Source organism: Myotis yumanensis, unplaced genomic scaffold, assembly GCF_028538775.1.
Source record: "Myotis yumanensis isolate MYYU_CA2020_CCGP unplaced genomic scaffold, mMyoYum1.0.hap1 SCAF_2, whole genome shotgun sequence".
Lineage (NCBI taxonomy): Eukaryota > Metazoa > Chordata > Mammalia > Chiroptera > Vespertilionidae > Myotis > Myotis yumanensis.
Genome location: NW_027223753.1, coordinates 45,628,832 through 45,642,117, shown reverse-complemented (window position 1 = coordinate 45,642,117; position 13,286 = coordinate 45,628,832). Strand labels below are relative to the sequence as shown.

Sequence of the window (13,286 nt, the reverse complement as noted above, 5' to 3'; positions counted from 1 at the left end):
GGAGAAAGATATTCAAAGATGACTCAAGGTCCTAAATGGGATTCTAACGCAGGTCTGTTGGCTCTCAAGCCTATGCTTTTAACCACTATAATACACCTGTGGATTGAGTGTTCTAAGATGAATAAGATGCCAGTGGGTTTAAGACATCCAGGCAAATGCCAGTAATCTTGCTCTCGGATTCTGAGAGTTCTGCTTCCATCCCCTCAACAGCTACCCTGACATCTCGGCACCACCAGGCGTGCGGCAGTGCTTTGCTATGTAAGACCTCCTGAGAATCACCTTCCTCTCTCTCCTTCCAAGCTAACCACGCCACCTGACTTGATTCACCTCGGAAGGATCCAGCCTACATCAACCCCGCTAAGATCAGTTTTGAGTGTAAGGATTTTAAGCCTAGCACAGATAACTTTTTTTCTAATTAGGACATCCAAACAAAACAAAATACTCTCCTCCCTCTCAAAAACAAATCTGTTTTATTTCTGAAACAAAACAAGTATTTTATAACTGAGAAATAAAAGACATCAAGAAATAGCAGCTTATTTTGCTTTAATATCCCAAAATATTTGCGTGAATAGGACTATGTTGCAAAACAAGGCAGAAATCTGTAGACAAGTACGTCTCACTCTGAGGGAAGAACTGATTGGAGAGAAGGCACCAGGAATTGTGTTTTGCAGGACTCCATGTAAACAATAAATGGGGGAAAGGTTCACCAAGGAGAAGAAAGTTGCACTGTCATTTCACTGGCACATCCTAAGGATGAAAAGTGGCCTCATTAGCTAATGCTGAGACTTACTGCTCAACCTCCACCTCGCATTGTAGTGTAAACAGAACTTGGTGCTAAGGAGGCAAATACCCACACAGCAGCAGTGGGAAGGGGCATGAAAAGGACTGACATTGCCCTAGCCAGTTTGGCTCAGTGGGTAGAGCATTGGCCTTCGGACTGAAGGGTCCCCGGTTCGATTCCGGCCAAGGGCACATGCCCGGGTTGCGGGCTCAAGCCCCAGTGTGGGCCATGCAGAAGGCAGCCGATTAATGGTTCTCTCTCATCATCGATGTTTCTATCTCTCTCTCCCTCTCCCTTCCTCTCTGAAATCAATAAAAATATCAAAAAAGAAAAGGACTGACATTAACATAAGCCCTGGGTCCTTTCTGCCCCTTTCCCACATGGCTCCTACCATGCATCTCGATTGGCAGTGCTTTGCAAACGTATCCTTCATCAGAAACTGGTTAGTGGAAAAACCAAATCCTAAAAAGCCTGGGTGAACACACGTTATTTCTATCCATGCTCTTCAATCAGATGCGTTGGAGGGTCCTGGGGTGGAGAGACGTACTGCATCCGGCCTGTCTTCTTAGGTGATGACGGTAGGTGCGGTGCGCCCCGTCCTTTCCTGGAGCTGGGAGACCTTCAGAGCAATGGAAACCAGGGGTCCCAGCATGACCTGAGGGAGACACAAAAAGAAGAGCCTGTTCCATCACTTTCTCTAGACACAGACCCCTCGCTCCAGCCCTAACTTTGCCTTTGAGCCCCCGGCCCACATGTCCGACTGCCTGCGTCCCAAAGGCTCCTTGAACTCTACCAGTCTAGAAACAGACCCGTTCTTCCCCCACCAGCATTCTCTGCGGCAGTGGATCGACACTACAATCCATCACACAAAGCAAAGGGACAACTAAGAGTCATTCTTGACCTTTCTTCTCCCACAAACCTTTTTCCAATCTCTCAGTAAGCGTTAAGTTTGTGGGGTTTTTTCCTTCTAAACATCTCTCAACGGCACCCATTTCTCTCCATCCCAGCGCCAAAACTCTTGCTAAATCAATGTTCTCTCTCTTACCTGGAATAATGGTGCTTCCAGATCCACTTCTGCATCTTCCAATCTGTTTCCCACCCTGAACCCAAAGAGGTCTTTTCAAAATGCAACTACACCCCCTCTCATCCTCCTCTCACTTTAAAAATTTCTCCTGTGGCTTAAGTAAATATTTAATATAAAAAATAAAAACTACTTATCTAGTGGAACAGCCCTTTTTACAGATGAGGAAAAAGATATCCAAAGAGGCGATCTGACCAGGTCACTCAAGGGCAGAGCCAAGGGAAGCACTGCCCACTGTTGCTTTTCCTCATTGAATCCACCAGCTCATTCTACTTAGGTGAGAACTAGAGAACCAACTCCATATGCTGACCACACCACTTGCCACTTGCCACTTCCCCTTGGGGCTCCCACAGTCCCAACAAAGTACTGGGGCTGAGGCCCAGCAGCTCCGGAGTGAGGGGAGGCAGCTCCCCAGCCGGAATGGTGGCACACCGGGCACTGTGGGCACCCTGCACCTTCGGTGCCCTCCCATCTCCTCTCGGCTATGGTCCAGAAGAAATCTATCTTTCACTCATTCTTTGTCAGGCATTAGGACAAAGAAACACAATTCCTTCCTCTTTTTCTCTTTCTCCATTATTCTGTGGGTCTACAATGCAGACAGCAATGCCTTTCATTTAAGTTTTAGGGATGCCTGCAACACAACAGAGATCTGGCAATGACTGAGCTGGAGCCTGGGAAGAGTGTAGAGAGAAGTATCCTCCCACTGCCCTCTTTTTGTAATAAAAACAACTATAGGGGCCACTCAAAAGCTACTCCTATGTGCCGGGCTCAGTGTTCAGAATTTTGCATCCATTGTTCCGTTAAATCCCTATAAGAACTCCATGAAGTAGGCAGTATTCTGGCATTTCACAGACAAGGAAACCAGGCTCAGAACACTGACACGACTTACCCAGGGACAGGCAGCTAAGTGGCAGACACTGAATGAAAAGCACTATCTCTCGCCCTAACTGGATTGGCTCAGTGGATAGAGCATCGGCCTGCGGACTGAAGGGTCCCAGGTTCGATTCCGGTCAGGGGCATGTGCCTTGGTTGCGGGCACATCCCCAGTGGGAGATGTGCAGGAGGCAGCTGATCGATGTTTCTCTCTCATTGATGTTTCTAGCTCTCTATCCCTCTCCCTTCCTCTCTGTAAAAAAAATCAATAAAATATATTAAAAAGAAAAAAAAGAAAAGCACGATCTCTCTAACTCCGAAACGTATGCTCAAAACCACGGTGCCAGGGATTTTCAAGTGAGTTTCAGAGAATTTTAATTAGGTGTTAGAAGAAAAATAAGCTTTGTGGAAAAATAAGCACGGTGAATGCTATTTAAACAGGTGTCTCTTTTCAGAGCCTTTCAATGCAGTGTGTTGTGAATTGCCAAGAAGGGGCTAACGCACAGCATGTCCTAAACATTTTCAGCTCTGGAGCTCTGGTTGGGGAGCATCCGCCAAGACAAGGACTGCACCTGGGAACACTGTACCCTGTGTCACTGCTTCCCCTAGGCTCCCCCACCGGGCGTCTGCCCTCTAAGGTCTCTGTCCCGTCCCTGGCTCCCAGGGTCCCTCGACACTCTGACATACTTCTGGAGACTCCTTGCTTTTTTGTTTGTTGTTGTTGTTGTTTTTAACATATTTTTATTGATTTTAGAGAGGAAGGGAGAGAGAAAGAGAGATAGAAACATCAATGATGAGAATCATTGATCGGCTACCTCCAGCATGCCCCCTATTGGGAGCCAAGCCCACAACATAGGCATGTGCCCTGACCGGAAATTGAACCCTAACCTCCTGGTTCATAGGTCAACGTTGGCTCAACCACTGAGCCACGCTGGCCAGGCTCTGGAGACTCTTTAGATGGGACTGGGAACCGAAGCAATCAGGCTATAAGTCCACAGACTTTTTTATAAAGACATTTCTTGCTGGGTCATGAAATTCTCTCGCTCACTAGCAAATCTAGAACCAGTGTGTGTACTGCAGGGCAGGCAATCGGACCAGGAAAAGCGGCAAATGTCCAGCTGAGGGGCCAATTCAAAGATTAGCTGTCCCAGGTCTGCCACTTTCCAGGCGTGCGAACCTATCAATTGTTGCTTAACCTTCCTGTGCCTCAGTTTCCTTATCTGCAGTAGGGATAATAACAGAGTCTACCTCATTTGAGAATGAAATGAGTATACCCGTGTAATGGGTTTAGAATAGAGCTTGGCAAATAGCAAATGCTCAGATAATTGTCAGCTGTCACTGTTGTGATGACAAACTGAAGGAGACATGTAGAAAAGTAAGAGCACCTATTTGACAATGGAGCCACTATCATTCCTTCCAACAGAGAGAACTAGTCAGGGTCCAGGTCTTGGGCATTACCTGGGGGTCCTGGTGGATCTTGGCGATGTCCTTCTCATAGCTGTCGATATACAGGCGAATGGTGGCCCCTGCGCTCCCGGTGCCACTCAGTCGAAAGATGATGCGAGAACCATCTGCAAAAATGAGCCGCAAGCCCTGGAAAAGATAAGCACAGACGTTCCACCCCATATGTGGAAGGGAGATTGAAGGCTAGCAAATTACAAGGCGTGCATTTGGAGATCTAACCTCATTGGTATTTGATCAATCAGAGGATTAGATCCTTGATCAATGGCAGCAGCCGAGCCCTCAGTCAACCCGTCACTGCATCCAAGCAATGGAGGCTGAGCTCATGGGGGAGAAGCATTTGCAAGGTCAGGCAGGAGACTTGATGCCAGGGAGGCTGGGTAATGCCAGGCCCATCTTCCATCCCTGCTCCACTGTGATTTATGGACTAACCATTCCAGTTTGAAGCTTAATAAAGCAAATAAATAAATAAGCCACCAGATGTAGAAAGTCAGCCCCCAGACCGAGGGGAAACATGGACAGAATGAACTGAAACCTGAGCAGATGTTTCAGGCAGACCAGAGGAAGAACTCTTTGCAAAACACTGATGGAAAGCCTCCAAAAGAGAACAGGAGGCCACAGGCCCCACAAGGCAGAGACAGGCTACTCCCCACCCATCAAGCAGGATCCAGCGGCCAGTCTCCCACCGATGTCTGAGGGCTAAAAGCGGTCCATGTGGGTGCAATGCCAAGCCCAGCTCCCTCTCTCTGCTGCCCTCGCCTTTCCCTCCCTGGACACATCTCTCATCCTCAATAATCTTCTTGCTTCGAAGGAAAAGGGTGGGGACTTCTGGGTAGATATGGCACAGCCTGAGGTAAGAAGACTGGGCAGGACAGTTATCTGAAGATGCTTCAGTCTTTATGAATTTTTCCATAAACAGGAGAGGTTTGTATAAAGCCAAAGTCTGGCCAGAAGGCAAGACACCACGCCACACCGGCTGGTCATCACCAAACCCCATCCAGTGTTTGCCATTCAGCAGTGAAGACAGAGGACAGCAGATGAAATACAGAGGACAGTCCCAGGTTGGTCATCATGGCAAGATGTAGTTCATCCCATTCACCAGGGCTTGCTTTCTAGAAACACACCAGGATCCGTCTCCTTCTTCCACCGCATCAAGTTTCTAAATTCTTTGCACTTGATTGCAGATTCTACATCTACTGCAGATTTTCCCTCCTACCTGGTTTTCCATCTAAATACTCAGATTTTCTTACAGAATTGGAGCTGCTGACTTTCTCCTCAGAGTAGAGAGCAGGGCCGGGGTTCATGGCCACACCCCTCCTGCCCTCTTCCGCTCCCCTCCTCCCTCCTCGAAGCTGCTGGATGCCACGCAGGGTTGAGGGGTTGTTTTTCCCTCTCTGAAGGCTCTGCTACAAACACGTCTGCTCTCTTCTACTCTTCCACCCCTGGGCCCCACCCTCCCCTTTTGTAACCACCCCCTTCCTCCACTCCAGGCCTCTCTTATTCTAATTATCTCAGACATAATTTACAATCGCCTGTACTAGACCCAAAGTTCTCACAGATGGTGAAAAGGCATATGGAAGAAAAGCTGCTGGGTTAGAATTTTGAGAAAGGGAGGCCCCAGGCACTTTGTTATCTGTTTCTAAATTATGAGAGATGCGCTCATTCTGTTTTGGCAGAGGAATCAGAAGAGAGAGGACCGTGGGCCCTGAGTGTCTGTGAGAAGCCTGGAGAAGGGCTGACCCAGCCTGCAGCCTTGGTCCCTGGTACTCAAAGCGGGAAACCCTAACAGCGCTATCTCCATCCAGACATGGCCCAGGTCGCAGGCGTGAGGTTAGGGTTGGCTGTGAGTCACGTGCTGCAGATAATAACAGTGAATGTTTCTGTGAATGGCTTATCTCTTTCTCTTCTTTCTTAGAAACTGGAATATATCAGTCTATAATAATGACTCTCACGCCGGCTCTCTGCTATAATCTCTTGAAGGAAACGAGGAGGGTTGATTCCTAAGCTGCAGTTGTTTGTTTGTTTTTAGATCCTGGAGCTCCTCTCTGCACACACACTCAACACAACATCTTGCATGTGATTCTAGAGCAGTGGTTCTCAACTTTCTTAATGCCGCGACTCTTTAATACAGTTCCTCATGTTGTGGTGACCCCCAACCATAAATTATTTTCGTTGCTACTTCATAATTGTAATTTTGCTACTGTTATGAATCGTAATGTAAATATCTGATATGCAGGATGTATTTTCATTGTTACAAATTGAACATAATTAAAGCATAGTGATTAATCACAAAAACAATATGTAATTATATATGTGTTTTCCGATGGTCTTAGGCAACCCCTGTGAAAGGGTCGTTCGACCCCCAAAGGGGTCACGATCCACAGGTTGAGAACCGCTGTTCTAGAGGTACACCCCACCCCCGCCAGAGTCTAGGCTAAGCACTGCAGGATGAGGGCCGAGGGGAGTGCAAACAACCTGGGCGAAACCACTTCCTTATGAGAACATGTGCACACCGTGTGATGCAGCCAAAAACCAGTTGAGAAGAGCTACCCTAGATAACAGGGCAGCAAGAGAGAAATGACCATAAGGCCTTTTCCTGTTTTTCCCTTGAGATTTCAGAGATGGCGTTCTAAGGCTTTTCTCCCACACAAGTCTGTTCCTACCTGATTTCTCGAAATGCTTCCGTCCACTGGATCACTGTATTCAAAGTTATCGACCTTCTCCACAGTGTAAACTTTGTCAGCCACTGGGAACTGCTTCCCCACAAAGGAGCGATCAGATATCAGGGCCTCCAGGTCTTTCATCATTTTGTTGGCGCCCTCGGCCTCCACCTCCTCGTAATCGTACCTGGAAGAAGAAGTCACGAAGCTGAGACCCGCGGGCTGCCTCCAGATCCCACCAACGTACATCGGCACTTTCTTCATCATGTGTTTGGCCCTCTCCCAAACCACCTAACTTCAGAAGAAGCTGGCAAAAAGATGAGCCTGTCAGTCCCCGGGGATGGAGCAGGCCAGGGATGAAAGGAAGGGATCGGAGGATTTCAGGGAAGGGTTAGGAGCTTTTCCACAGAAGAAAGCTCGAAGGAGCTTCAAAGGCTTTTGAGAGATACTATCTAACGTGTAACCATCACATCCTGAGGAGGTAGAATTAAAAGCCCTGTTATCTCTCGGGAACTCTGCACAAAGGAGCACGTGACTCAGGCAGCTTCTCTTCCAGACGCTCGGCGCTTCTGTGGGATCAGTGCTGGCACTGCTCCCAGGCTGGGACCGGCCCGAGGCTGCTGAGATTTTGGCGAAGGAGAGTTCCAGTCTCCACAGGAGCTTCCTAAAGGAGGGCCAAGTTTTCACTGACCAGATGAAGGAGCCAAACCCCAACTCTTTCCATCTGAAACGCCTCCGTCCTTTCAGGGAGAGGTGATTTTAATCCAAACTGCGTTGGGTTCACCCTGACAGAGGTGACCTGGAATGGATGCAAAAGGACCAAGAAATCCCTGGCTGGGTGGCTCAGTTGGTTGGATCGTTGCCCCATGCACCGAAAGGTTGAGGGTTCGATTCCCGGTCAGGGCACATACCGAGGTTGTGGGTTCCATCCCCAGTCTGGGCGCATACGGGAAGGCAGCCAACTCTCTCTCTCTCTCTCTCTCTCTCTCTCTCTCTCTCTCTCTCTCATCAATAGGCATGTCCTTGGGTGAGGATTAAGGAATACATTTTTAAAATTAAATTAAAATGTTTTAAAAAGAACCAAGAAAAAAAAGTGCATCAGGAATGAAATTCTATGACTACTGTTTTTCCTCCGAGAACTATTCTGACTTCTTTCTCAGGAGGATGCTTTTCTTGATCTAGTGGCACACACCCTCTTGAGAGAGTTATTTTGTAGAGGCTCACGATAGCAGAGTCTATATTTATTTGCAATAGTGAAACAAATATGATATGCGCAAGGTGACACCTCTGAGACATGAGAAATACCAGGGAATGGAGGACAACCTATTCTGGCTCCAGGATTCTATGAATCAAGGACAGCAGTCGCCTTCATCTTGGAGTCAGCTCTTTCCCCCAGTTAAAATGATAAACAGCCAGAAATTACAACCAGGTGTTTGTGCTTTACATCTGTGACCTTTGGGTGTTCAGGGGAAATGTTCTATAAATCCTAGGCACAGAGTGGTATAATGGAAAGAATGTGGGCTTTGGAATCAGACAGAACAAACTATGAATCCAGCCTCTGTTGGTTACTAACTGTGGGTCTATGGGCAAGTTGCTTCATCTCTCAGAATCTCAGCTGCCTTATTAATAACTGTTCTGTGGCTGACATGAAGCAATGTGTGCAAACGTGCCTAGCACTTTTGTTCTATAAAAGTGACTACAATGGCCCTAGCTGGTTTGGCTCAACGAATAGAGTGTCAGCCTGAGGATCAAAGGGTCCTGGGTTCAATTCCCATCAAGGGCATGTACCTTGTTTACAGGCTCCTCACTGGCCCAGGCCCTGGTCAGGGCTACTGCAGGAGGCAACCAATGGATGTGTTTCTCTCACATCGATATTTCTCTCTGTCTTTCCCTCTATCTTCCACTCTCCCTAAAAATCTATGGGAACATATCCTCGGGTGAGGATTAACAACAACAAAAAAAGTGGACTACAATGGAGTCTTAACTAACAATCAGTGCAGGTTCTAAGAACTTTATTTGCAACATTTATTGCAATACTTGGTTAGCAGTTATTTGACATTAATAAAAATATGTTAAAATAGTTTTTAGGTGGAGACTTTAACTCAGTCAAGAGGGACCCTTTCTCTAAACAAGCCTTCCTAACATTATTCCACCTTGGCTACTGTTTGCTTGTTAACTCATTCATTTGTCTATTCAAAGCATACTTACAAGTGTCAACTATGAGCTAGGTGTTTGATGATACCATGGAGCATGACAACAGACAGGGTTCTGCTTTTGTGATACTCTATGCTCTAGAGAGTTCATGACGACTGTTCTGAATTACCAGGTTTTTCTGGTCTTTAGAGAATGGAGATCCTTGCCTTCCCAGGCTACCGTGTGGCAGTCATTACTTATACCTCCCACAAAAGAGTAACTTGGAGGAAGAAGAGAACATTGAACTTGTCCAAAGTTGATGAAAGAATTCTGATGAAGGAAGCCAAGTTGCTAAAGGTTGAATTCTTTTTTTATTATCCAGAGATCATGGACTCTCATATCTGTGATATTTTTTTTCAATTCTCTAACTCGCCTATTTTATAGAAAAGGCAAACAGGTCTAGAGAAATTACAACTGTTTTTCACAGATTAATAATTTACCTAATATCTTTTTTTCCCCTCATATTTCCTTTCCTTAAAGGTCCAGGAGAAATTTTGTTAAATCTTCACACATATTGGGGAAAGGGAAATTGAAACTAATGAAAAGCACTACTGGTAATAATAATAAGTGAATGTTTTTAAAAATAGAAGTATGCTCGTTACAGAAGAATTGCTATGTATTTTAAATATTTTGTTCACTGCTGAATCCCTAGTGGCCTGGTGGAAAGTAGGTAAACAATCAATATTTGTTGAATCAATGAATGAAGTATTGACAAGTACATAGCCTTTGGGGACCTATTTTAATGAGTCAGAAAAGTTAATTTGGACTAAGCATAGTCATTTCCATAATTTCAGAAAAAAGTTTCCGTACTTTTAGTGCCCCAGAGTTTATAAAACACTTTCAGATTCATATTTCATTTAATTCACTCAATAGCTGGACTGTTATTTCCATTCCCACGAATGAGAAAACTGAGTACAGAGAGAGGTTAAATGACTTCCCAATCTATTAAGGGGCAGAAATAAAATTTGAATCCATTTTTCTGAATCTAAATCCAACACTGTTATCATGTCCACTTGAAAGGTACATTTAAAAGGCTTTAAAAACATTTATTCTTTTGAATAATGTTAACTAAATCTTGTAAGCCTCGTTCTTTATGGATAACATAAAGGCTGACTTCATCTTGACCTGACTGAATTATTTTTAAAATCCCCTGTTGGTAGAGGCTGGATGAACTAGAGTTTTATTATCGGTTAAGACAGGAAAGAACCTGTATGCAGGAGAATTCTCTCTGCCCACTCCCCCCCCCACCTCACCCCCCAGCCAGGCTGTGGCTTACCTGGTGAAGAAATTCCGGCCATACTTCTGCCAGTGATCTTTGAGAATGTCCTCCGCACTCTGTTTGCGGGTGGCTAGAATGGAGAGCCAGGCAAGGACAGCCCAGAGACCATCTTTCTCACGAATGTGGTCAGAGCCTGGTCGGGGGAGAGCAAACAGCTGTGAGAAACATGACTTCTCCAAAATACTTGGGAATAAACTCAACAGTAAACATGTAGATCCAGCCAAAGAGAAATTAAAACTTCACTGAAAAACTTGGGTACACGGAAGGAATCACATACTAAATAAAGCAACATAATATTGAAAAGAAGTTGATGCCTCCCAAAGTAATTTTAAAAATTTAAGGCAAATGTCAATAAAAATGTCAGTGGAATAATCTGGTGAAATTTGAAATAGTAATGATAAAGTGTTAATGTGAGTGGCGAAAAAATAAATCTTAAATAAAAAAATAGCAGAGAATAAAACCATTACAATTTTTCCATAATTAAAATAATTTGATAGTTTAATGGAACAAAATGAAGCACCTAGGAAGAGGTCTAAATCTGTATGAGATTTGAATATATCAGAAAGGTACCTCTTCAGGGCTGTAGGAAAAAAAAGGATTACTTTTTAAATAGTATTTGGTTAAGTAGCTAGGTAGTTAAAAAAATCAGGTTTTTCCCCAAAAAAAACACCATACTAAAAAAAAAAAAAAAAAAAAGCTAGATAGATGGCATATTCAAATGTAAAAACTGGAAACCTTTAAATATCATAAAAATATATAAATGCTTTTTTTAAAAATCTTGGTGGTAATAAATACATGTAAATTCAGAATTCATAAAGAAAAAAATCAATGTATTAGTCTACATAAAGATTAGCATTTCTATTAGCAAAGCTACTATAGATAAAACTAAAAGGTCATTTGCAAACTTAAAAAAAAACATTTGCAGCCCGGCCAGTGAGGCTCAGTGGTTGAGCATCGATCTATGAACCAAGAGGTCACAGTTCGATTCCTGGTCAGGGCACATGCCCAGGTTGCAGGCTCAATCCCCAGTAGGGGGCATGCAGGAGGCAGCCAATCAATGATTCTCTCTCATCATTGATTTTTCTATGAAATCAATAAAAATATTTTCCCTTCCTCTCTGAAATCAATAAAAATATTTAAAAAAAACCACATTTGCTATATAAAGTAGATGTTTAATATACTCAGAATAGGAAAATTCTTATATTTAACAAGAAAAAAGCAAAATCTCAATAGAAAAACAGGCCAAGGATATAAATACATAACTCACTAAAGAAAAAATACAAGTTCCCAATTAATAAAATAAAAAGCTAGCACTGTTTTTGAGAAAATAAAGTTAAAACCACAATAAGAAACTGCCACTTGCTTGACAAATGACCACAGATTTCAAAATGAGAACACCAAGTATTGGGAGAGGGGTGAGGGAAATGGAATTCCAACATGGGGTTGCTGGGAGGGGCACAGTCCTTCTGGAGAGCAATTTGGCAAAAAGTATCAAAGCCTTAAAAATAGCCTACTTGTGGATCCAGCTACTCCAATATTAAGACATTTTTCTTTAATCAATAAGAATTTAGTTAAATAAGCTATGGTACATCTGTCTCTGGCTAAAATCTTTACCCAAAATAACAAATTGAATACTTTGGATGTGCTTATATGCATGGAGATCCTTTACCAAGAGCCCCATGTGGAACAGAACTCTCGTTTTTTTGCCATAAACGTCCTTATTCTTAAAAAACAAAACAGAAAACAATGTTGAGCTCTACTTTCTGAGTTTGAATAGGACTCCATAAGATCCCTCTCTAATAGTGCTTTGCATATTATCATGCCTTGAGTTATTTATGGGCTTGTCTGCCTTTCTCGACTCTCCACTGGGTCTTATTCCTCTTAGAATTGTCAGAGTATCTAGCACAGTGCTAGCTAGGTAGTAGGCATGTGGTAGGTTTGTTTCCTTCCTTCTTCATCCTTTTAGACCCAGCTCAAAGTAACCTCTCATCTCTGAGACGAGCTCCCAGCTTCCAAAGGCAGTTATGAGCTACTTTCTCTCTCTTCTCTGATAGTGACCTACTCAAAACATCTGGTGCAGCCCCATCTTCCTTGAGCCTCAATCATCTATTTATGAATCTTTCAGCCCACAAACCATGTATTTCTTGGAGGCATCTCTTATTTATCCTTGTAACTCAGTCTGCTAACTAACATAGCACATGAAACATTGTATAAATAGCTAATTGTGAAGAAGTGCATGAATAAATTAATCAATTAATTAATCTACTCCAACATTTTCTCTCTCTTTCAGCTCATAAAAACACACAACTTTTTTCTTTCAAAAGATTTTCTCTTTAATAAGCTACTGCTTTTAGAAATAACAGTTCTTAAAACCTGGATGCTGGCAAATCTAGAGATATTAGGTAAGACTTTTAGTGCATTGTATAACATATTTTGGAAATGTTTACCTAATTTTATTATCTATGGAATTTTATTTGCCTTTACTGCTATTTCAAGGAATAAAAGGTTAGCTCTCTGACTCTTAGAGCTTTTGCAAATAATGATATCCTATATAATAAAAGCCTAATATGCTAAGTGTCCAGTTGACTGGTCTGCCATTCAACCAATCAAAGCGTAATATGCTAATGATATACTAAGGCCACTCAACTGCTCGCTATGACGTGCACTGACCACCAGGGGGCAGATGCTCCAACCAGTAGGTTAGCTTGCTGCTGGGGTCCGGCTGATCAGGACTGGGCAAGACGGGCTGGACATGCCCTGGAGCCCTCCTGCAGTCCCTCCCCACTGGCCAACCTCCCGCATCTCTCCCTGGCCCTGATTGTGCACCAGTGAGGTCCCTTGGCCTGGCCTGCATCCTCTCACAATACAGGACCCCTCGGGGAATGTCAGAGAGCTGGTTTCGGCCCAATCCCACAGGCCAGGCTGAGGGACCCCCAACTGGTGCATGAATTTGTGCAC

The 13,286-nt window shown here is 44.0% G+C and overlaps 1 protein-coding gene across 2 annotated transcripts in view; it reads right to left on the bottom strand.

Moving 5' to 3' along the window:
- Positions 1-449: 449 nt before the first annotated feature.
- Positions 450-13,286, bottom strand: part of PGM1 (phosphoglucomutase 1) — a 56,577-nt gene continuing 43,740 nt past the window's right edge. Inside the window, exons 8-12 of one of the 2 annotated variants that reach the window (XR_011470243.1) lie at positions 10,326-10,461; positions 6,860-7,043; positions 4,194-4,328; positions 1,173-1,436; positions 450-747 (exon numbers count right to left, since the gene is read on the bottom strand). Coding sequence is in view for 1 of the 2 variants with exons in the window: in XM_070405275.1 (XP_070261376.1) it covers positions 1,347-1,436; positions 4,194-4,328; positions 6,860-7,043; positions 10,326-10,461 (545 nt within the window). In the remaining variant the exon portion in view is untranslated. Of the gene's footprint in view, positions 1,437-4,193; positions 4,329-6,859; positions 7,044-10,325; positions 10,462-13,286 lie in introns of both variants that reach the window. The other variant, XM_070405275.1, reaches the window with a different exon arrangement.